This window comes from Etheostoma spectabile, unplaced genomic scaffold (assembly GCF_008692095.1).
Source record: "Etheostoma spectabile isolate EspeVRDwgs_2016 unplaced genomic scaffold, UIUC_Espe_1.0 scaffold351, whole genome shotgun sequence".
In the NCBI taxonomy this organism is placed as follows: domain Eukaryota; kingdom Metazoa; phylum Chordata; class Actinopteri; order Perciformes; family Percidae; genus Etheostoma; species Etheostoma spectabile.
The window spans coordinates 183,717-192,762 of NW_022605590.1; the positions used below are offsets into that span (position 1 = coordinate 183,717).

The following is a 9,046-nucleotide window of genomic DNA, read 5'->3' on the forward strand; positions in this document are numbered from 1 at the left end:
ACACCCTATGGTTTAATGAAGTGTTTTAATAAACAACCAACAGAACGCTGCCTCAGCCCCAAATGTTCATGAAGCAGATCCACGGTGACCCCTGAATCCTCAAAAGAATCCCCATCGCAGCTGAGCTGCTCCCCAAGCAACTCCATTTTAATCTCATTTCCATTAATAATTTAATAGTAGATCCAGCTTTCTACGGTGGAAGTAGCCGTGAGCCGGCAGCCCGCCACCCTCTCTAACTGACGGGGGAGCTAATTGGCGGGAATGGTGCTTTCTACACACAGATGTGAATGGGCCGCAGCGAGGAGAATCATAAAAGTCGACTTTATTTAAGAGTTTTGAGGACAGCAGGTTAAAGCGAGTCGGCCCTAAGGTACTCTGCAGCAGGGGCGGGTTTGGTCATTTTGAGGCCTAAGGCAAACACAGGGGTGGGGCCCTCCACAACCCTCGTTCTCCCCCTTTTCAGTCCTTATTCATCTGAGAAAGACGTGCTTGAAACTTGTCTTCACTAGAGCAGCCTGGGCTGACGCTGCCGGTGGGTAGCTCCTCTTCATCAGTGTTAGCATTGCTAGCGCAAGCACCGGCTTCTTGCTGCTCTTTAGTAGCGTTAATGTTAGCGTCGTCAGTAGCCGTCGTGATAAAGGTTGTTACCTTTGGAAGTTTTGCTAAAAACGTTCTGCTTTCTTCCCGCTTCTTCTTCTTCCTTTTTTCAGAACCACTTCGGTAGCTTCGCTTCATTTTCTAGCCGTCTGTAGCCTCCGGCTAACAGCCTGCTGAGCTGTTTGGTTACAGCAGGATAATGGAATAGTCCAATGTAGTGGGGACGGGGGGGGGGACGGGGGGGAGTTTCTCATCATGAATTAAACAATCGGATAGCACTTTAGCGTATCAATGTTTAGAGATGTAATCAATTGGTGAAAAGTAAGACAACAAATCGTAACCATGAGTTTATGAGGCGTTTTACGGGGCCCTTGGTAGCTCGGGGCTCGGGGCCTAAGGCCATTGCCGACCTTTGCGTAATGGTACGTCCGCCTCTGCTCTGCAACTCGTATCTCTGACAGTTGCAGCTGTATTTGATTTTATTCTCTGGGGCGATGTATTTAAAGATGGCTATTTGGTGACATTTATTTAAGAGCCACAGAAAGATGAAAAACACAGTGAATGGCTGAATGGGCAGCTTTCTTTCCCCGAGCATTTCACAGAGTCAAATTCACAGCAGATGTAGGATATGTTGCTTCTATGGGGGGGGGGGGGGTGTGAAGGCAATGGTGTCGGAGGTTAAAAAATGCAGCGACACTTGCATAAAAACAACATGAATGTCGGGCATAAGGCATTTTGGCTTGTGGCCTTTGTCAAAGTCACCATACAGCACATAATAAATATTTTCACATTTATATACATGGTGTGATGGTGTGGTGGGGGTGGGGGGTGGGTGGGGGGCTTTGCTGGTGACACTGTTGAGGATTTATTCCAAATTGAAGGCGTACTGAACCAGCATGGCCACCACAGCATCCTGCAGCAGCATGCCATCCCATCCGGTCTGCGTTTAGTTGGCCCATCATTTATTCTTCAACAGGACAATGACCCCAAACACCCCCCAGGCTGTGTAGGGGCTATTAGACCCAGAAGGAGAGCGCTGCTCCTCCACAGTCCCCGGACCTGAACCCAGTCCAGATGGTTTGGGGGGAGAGCTGGACCGCTGAGTGAACGCAAAAGGGCCGACAGGTGCTGAGCATTCTGGGAACTCCTTCAAGACTGTTGGGAAACCATTTCAGGAGAAGACCTCTTGAAGCTCACCAAGAGCAAAGCAGTAATCAGAGAAAGGGGGAGGGAGGGGGGGGGGTACTTTGAAGAAACCAGAATATAAGACATGTTTTCAGTTATTTCACACTTTTTTTTAAGTACATAATTCCGTTCCAAACTTTTGGCCTGTACTATATATATATATATATATATATATATATATATATATATATACCACACGTGAACCTTTGTTTTTCACGGGGGGGGGGGGTTACGTTCCAAGAAGAACCCGTGATAGGCGAAATCCGTGAAGTTGTAACCTTTATTTTTTTATAATCATTATAAGATAAAATATTCCATAATACATTGAAACCAAAGAACAAACCCTTTTTATAGGCCCAAGTATTTAACAAATAAAAGTACTATATAAACGTTTTCTTGTTTTACAAATAACTACTGTAGTGTAAAATAATAATTTTAATCATCAATACGAACTGAAGGCTTCAAATTGCGGAGATCAGCACCGCCCCCCCGCGACCAGAGTCATTGGATCAGAACGGGAGAAAATGAAAAATGATTATTGAAAAAAATAAGAAGTACAGGAGGAAGACTAGTGACTCAGGTGTATTTCACTGCTCTTCTGACTGACCGCTGCATCCTGACTCCGCTCTGTAGCGGGTTTTTCCTCTAAATCCCGTGGTGCAGGTGTGGTTTTTCCTCTAAATCCCGTGGTGCAGGTGTGGTTTTTCCTCTAAATCCCGTGGTGCAGGTGTGGTTTTTCCTCTAAATCCCGTGGTGCAGGTGTGGTTTTTCCTCTAAATCCCGTGGTGCAGGTGTGGTTTTTCCTCTAAATCCCGTGGCGCAGGTGTGTTTTTTCGAGAGAAGAACATAGTTATCGGTAGTTGTTGTCGCTCTTTTTTCTTCTGGGCAGAAATCCGTGAAGCAGCGAGACCGTGACAGGTGAACCGCGATATATAGCGAGGGTTCACTGTACATATTAGAGCAGGGGTTCCCAAAACTTTCAGCCCACGACCCCCAAAGTAACGGTGCAAGTGACTAGCGACCCCCCCCCCACTATAAACGTATGTAAACATTATATAACTATATTATATATATATATATATATATATATAATATATAATATAGATATGAAGCAAGCACTATAGGCGTGAAAATCAAAAGAGCTGTTCCCTTTTTATTTATTTGCTTGGTTTTATTTTAAACTTAGCCACTAGTTTTATCTTAAGTTAAAATCATGGCTGACACATGCTATTTCTAATCGTTTTTACATTTTTATTTCTGGATATCAACTTGCGACCCCCCCCCCCCCTGTGGGTCCCGACCCCCACTTTGGGGATCACAGTATTAGAGCGCCTGGCTGTAAGACGGAGTGACGCCGCTGACAGTGCGCCGGTGATATCTGCCTGTGGTGGTGACTTTATTTCTTCTAACAGCAGCTCGCCAGCTCGTCGTGAGCCGGTTCCACTCCACGCCATGTGTTTCTCTTTAGGCTCTTCTGCTGCGTGGCCAGGCTGAGGAATGTGTTATTTTCTCTGCGGGGTCGAATTTATCGCAGACATCACACGAGCGCTACTCGATTGGTAACATGCTTTCTTTTTAGAGGGAACTCCTGAGTTCTTAAACCTTTTTATGGGACGATAATTTAGAATCGGGATCTGCGGGAATAACGAGAACCATCCACGGCGGCTGCGCTTTGAGACTCCTGTTACACGTGCGCTCCTTTCTTTGGTTTTCTAGGTATCTGAAGATGTATTTATGAGGGTCTGCATGTGTCTGTGCAGGTGTGTGTGCAGGTGTGTGTGTGTGTGTGTGTGTGTGTGTGTGTGTGTGTGTGTGTGTGTGTGTATGTGTGTGTGTCTTTTACCTTGATCAAACAGTTTCTGGATATTGTCCTGGTCCGTCTTGTTCCCGCTGACGCGATACAGACCTTCTGTCGTCAGACCTGCGAACACACAAACACATCAGACACCTTCAGTAACCGACAGACTCCATCCATGTGGAATTTACAAAGCATTACATATATATATATATATATATATTTTTTTTTTAAATGTGCTGAATTTAAACAGATGGACCAACAGGAGCAGAGCACTAGGTTTCATTTTAATGTGGTTTTCGGTAACCACATGCTGAGATTGTTTTGGATTAAGGCTGAAGACTTTCACGCCATAAATCCCAGAAAGCTCGTAACTTTCTCTTTCCAGGGTTTGACGGCCTCTGAAGCAGCACTCGCCGATCCTCATGACTAATTTAGGCTTTTTATCCACGTTGGAACATATTTCCCTTTCTGTGCAACCTGCACGATCTTTTGGCTTTCATTGCCTTTATTTATAGTTCAGATGAACCTGAAGTGGGATGTGCAATAAACATCTCATTATTAATGTTTGTTATTATTTAAGATGAAATACAATGCACTCTTGATAGAAAAGTACACATCTGCTGTTTTGCACAGTTTATAGAAATGAAGTAATTGTATGAAAGCACATTTGGTAAAAAAAAAAAAAAAAAATCCTGACAAAAATGTATCGTGAACTCAAAAATTGGGATCGAAAGGTGAGGTAAGATTATCGCGACATCCCTTAATGAATATCCACATAAAGTTGTATGGCAACAGTTGTCAAGCGCAACAACAATTACAACAGCTATTAGTGAATAAACCATTTAGTCATTTTGAGTTGGGAGCTTTCAGCTGGACTGAGAGACGCATTTGTTAGTGTCTCCGATTATATGTATCGCAGCCAGCTGGCACCTGACAGCTGATCTCAGACCAGCACATATGGAGACAGAGTGTGTTAATTAGGGGCTATAATGTGGCTGCATGGATGAGCACACACACACACACACACACACACACACACACACACACACACACACACACACACACACACAATACAGGTTGTAGTTCTGCTCTGTCGCTGCTGCAAGGTCATCCACACAGCAGTATACAGCACATGCCAGCATGTGTGTGTGTGTGTGTATGTGTGTGTGTGTGTGTCTCTGCAGAGGCAGTTTTATGTAAATTCAGCTTTAATGGATTCAAGTTAATCGTGTCAAGTGTGAGCCAGTGTAGGAGAGAGAGTGTGCGTTCGTTGGTATCTGGGTGGTTATCTGAGCCTATTTTTGTCTTTGAGCGCATTTTTGAACGTGGGTGTGTGTGTGTGTGTGTGTGTGTGTGTGTGTGTGTGCTAGTGTGAGTGTGTGTTGACTCAGGTGTGTGACAGAGCACATCAATTTAGCTCTTAGGTTACCAGAAATCTGAGGAAAGCAGCGTTTCTGTTAGATGACCTCTGTCTAATCAGCAACCTACTCGATCCAGTTTAAGAGTGTGTGTGTGTGTGTGTGTGTGTGTGTGTGTGTGTGAGAAAACTGACATCAGAGAAGTTTGAGCTTTTCCCATTAAAAATTACTCAAATCAAAATAATTTGCTTAAAGCTGCATTATCTGATCTCCAGCAGGGGGAGACTCAAAAGCTATATCTGATCTCCAGCAGGGGAGACTCCATTAAGCTGCATTATACTGATCTCTGCAGGGGGAGACTCCTTAAAGCTGCATTATATCTGATCCCAGCAGGGGAGACTCCTTAAAGCTGCATTATTCTGATCTCCAGCAGGGGAGACTCTTAAAGCTGCATTATATTGATCTCCAGCAGGGGGAGACTCCTTAAAGCTGCATTATATCTGATCTCAGCAGGGGGAGACTCCTTAAAGCTGCATTATATCTGATCTCAGCAGGGGAGACTCCTAAAGCTGCATTAATCTGATCTCCAGCAGGGGGAGACTCATAAAGCTGCATTATATCGATCTCCAGCAGGGGGAGACTCATAAAGCTGCATTATATCTGATCTCCTGAGGGGGGACTCCTTAAAGCTGCATTATATCTGATCTCCAAAGGGGCGACTCCTAAAGCTGCATTATATCTGATCTCCTGCAGGGGGAGACTCCTTAAAGCTGCCATTATATCTGTCTCCACAGGGGCGACTCCTTAAAGCTGCATTATATCTGATCTCCAGCAGGGGAGACTCCTTAAAGCTGCATTATATCTGATCTCAGCGGGGAGACTCCATAAAGCTGCATTATATCTGATCTCCAGCAGGGGGAGACTCCTTAAAGCTGCATTATCTGATTCCAGCAGGGGGAGACTCATAAAGCTGCATTATATCTGATCTCAGCAGGGGGCGACTCCTTAAAGCTGCATTATATCTGATCTCCAGCAGGGGGGAGACTCCTAAAAGCTGCATTATATCTGATCTCCAGCAGGGGGAGACTCCATAAGCTGCATATATCTGATCTCCGAGCGGGGAGACACCATAAAGCTGCATTATATCTGATCTCCGCGGGGGAGACTCCATAAAGCTGCATTATATCTGATCTCCTGCAGGGGGAGACTCCATAAAGCTGCATTATATTTGATCCAGAGGGGGGAGACTCCTTAAAGCTGCTATCTGATCTCCAGCAGGGGGAGACTCCTTAAAGCTGCTTATATCTCTCAGCAGGGGGAGACTCTTAAAGCTGCATTATATTGATTCGCAGGGGGAGACTCCTTAAAGCTGCATTATATCTGATCTCCAGCAGGGGGGAATCCTTAAAGCTGCATATATCTGATCTCCAGCAGGGGGAGACTCCTTAAAGCTGCATTATTTGATTCACACAGGGGGAGACTCCTTAAAGCTGCATTATATCTGATCTCAGCAGGGGGAGACCCTTAAAGCTGCATTTATCTGATCTCCAGCAGGGGGAGACTCCCTAAAGCTGCATTAATCTGATCTCCAGCAGGGGGAGACTCCTTAAAGCTGCATTATATCTGATCTCCAGCAGGGGGAGACTCCTTAAAGCTGCATTATATCTGATCTCCTGCAGGGGGAGACTCCTTAAAGCTGCATTATATCTGGTCTCCTGCAGGGGGAGACTCCTTAAAGCTGCATTATATCTGATCTCCAGCAGGGGGAGACTCTTAAAGCTGCATATATCTGATCTCCTGCAGGGGGAGACTCCTTAAAGCTGCATTATATCTGATCTCCAACAGGGGCGACTCCTTAAAGCTGCATTATATCTGATCTCCTGCAGGGGGAGACTCTAAAGCTGCATTATATCTGATCTCCAGCAGGGGCGACTCCTTAAAGCTGCATATATCTGATCTCCAGCAGGGGGGGAGACTCCTTAAAGCTGCATTATATCTGATCTCCAGCAGGGGGAGACTCATAAAGCTGCATTTATATCTGATCTACAGCAGGGGGAGGACTCCTTAAAGCTGCATATATCTGATCTCCAGCAGGGGGAGACTCATAAAGCGCATTATATCTGATCTCCAGCAGGGGCGACTCCTTAAAGCGCATTAATCTGATCTCCAGCAGGGGGAGACTCTATACAGCTGCATTATATCTGATCTCCAGCAGGGGGGAGACCCATAAAGTGCATATATCTGATCTCCAGCAGGGGGAGACACCATAAAGCTGCATTATATCTGATCTCCTGCAGGGGGAGACTCCATAAAGCTGCATTATATCTGATCTCCGCAGGGGGGGAGACTCCATAAAAGCTGATATATCTGTCTCCAGCAGGGGGAGACTCCTTAAAGCTGCTTCATATCTCCAGAGGGGGACTCCTTAAGCTGATTATCTCCAGCAGGGGGAGACTCCTTAAAGTGCTTCATATCTCCAGCAGGGGGAGACTCCTAAAGCTGCATTATATCTGATCTCGCAGGGGGAGACTCCTTAAAGCTGCATTAATCTGATCCCTCGACAGGGGGAGACTCCTTAAAGCTGCATTATATCTGATCTCAGAGGGGGAGGACTCCTTAAAGCTGCATTATATCTGATCTCAGCAGGGGGAGACTCCTTAAAGCTGCATTATTCTGATCTCCAGCAGGGGGAGACTCCTTAAGCTGCATTAATCTGATTCCAGCAGGGGGAGACTCCTTAAAGCTGCATTATCTGATCTCCAACAGGGGGAGACTCCTTAAAGCTGCATTATATCTGATCTCCAGCAGGGGGAGAATCCTTAAAGCTGCATATAATCTGATCTCCAGCAGGGGAGACTCCTTTAAAGCTGCATTATATCTGATCTCGAGCAGGGGGAGACTCCTTAAAGCTGGCATATATCTGATCTCCAGAAGGGGGGAGACTCCTTAAAGCTGCATATATTGATCTGCCGAGGGGGAGATCCTTAAGCTGCATTTATCTGGTCTCATGCAGGGGGAGATCTTAAAGTGCATTATATTGGTCTCCTGCAGGGGGAGACTCCTTAAAGCTGCATTATATCTGATCTCCAGCAGGAGGCGATGCAGGGGGCAGTTGGAAAAGGAGGTCTGTTTCTGTAGAAGTCTATGAGAAAGCGACCCACTTCTCACTTGATTTATTACCTCAGTTTGTCTCAATCGCTAGTTTAAAGTCTTTTTTTTGAATTATGGTGTCATTGATTTTAAAACCTGCGATAAAGCAGGTGGTGTTTTAGGGCGTTGCTATGATGCGATTACCAGTTAAAGTGTGTTACGTCTAAAAATCGTCACATCCGCAAACTCAACGACTTATATCAGATCTCCACAAACCAACGGGTGACGTCACACACGCTCCGTCCATGCATACAAACAGTCTACTCTTGCAACTCAAACTTTCATATCAATGTTAAAAAACTTCAAAGTGAAATTTTCACACCATCATTCCTGTGTTTTCTTTAACGGCACTATCTCTGTGCCCAAAAGTGTCCAAACAAAGGAAGCACAGCACAGGCCCCAACAGCTGCCGCGGGGGGGGGGGGGGGAGAGCCCGCGGGAAGGACACAGCACAGCGCGGCCAAGCACAGACGTGGCCGCGGAAAACCACACGGACAGCGGAGGAAGAGGTGAACACCTGCAGGCAACAGGGGAGGGTGGCAGCCAGAACAGAATGTTGTGGATGGGTGTGGAACACAGCAGCTTGCGTGCGGTGCCTGTTGTGGCGGTGGTGTTAGTCCGGGCCCCAGAGTCAGACACAAACAGGGTGGAAGCGCTTTCAGTGTCCTATGCTCCCATAGCTGGAAATAAACTCCCAGAACCGTTAGATCCCTGCTACTCTGCAGTTCTCTTTAAATCAAGGCTGAAAGACCTTTCGATTTGATGCTGCCTTTCTTAAGACTAATCATTCTTTAAATTTCTTAGCTGCCTGTAAATTTTATCTCTTGGTGTTTTATGTTTCTCTTGTTTTTAACTGTCTATTCATGTTTTATTATTCCGGTTTTTATGCTTGTGATTTTTTAAACCTGTTTTACTTGTGTTTTAATCTGTTTAACCGTTTTGTGTAAAGGCACTTTGA

General features: G+C 45.5%; 1 protein-coding gene across 1 annotated transcript in view; it reads right to left on the bottom strand.

The window, feature by feature from the left end:
- arhgap5 (Rho GTPase activating protein 5) overlaps nt 1–9,046 on the bottom strand; it is an 87,156-nt gene that overhangs the window by 10,727 nt on the left and 67,383 nt on the right. Inside the window, 1 exon segment of the mRNA XM_032511277.1 lies at nt 3,626–3,703. Coding sequence (XP_032367168.1) covers nt 3,626–3,703 — 78 coding nt within the window.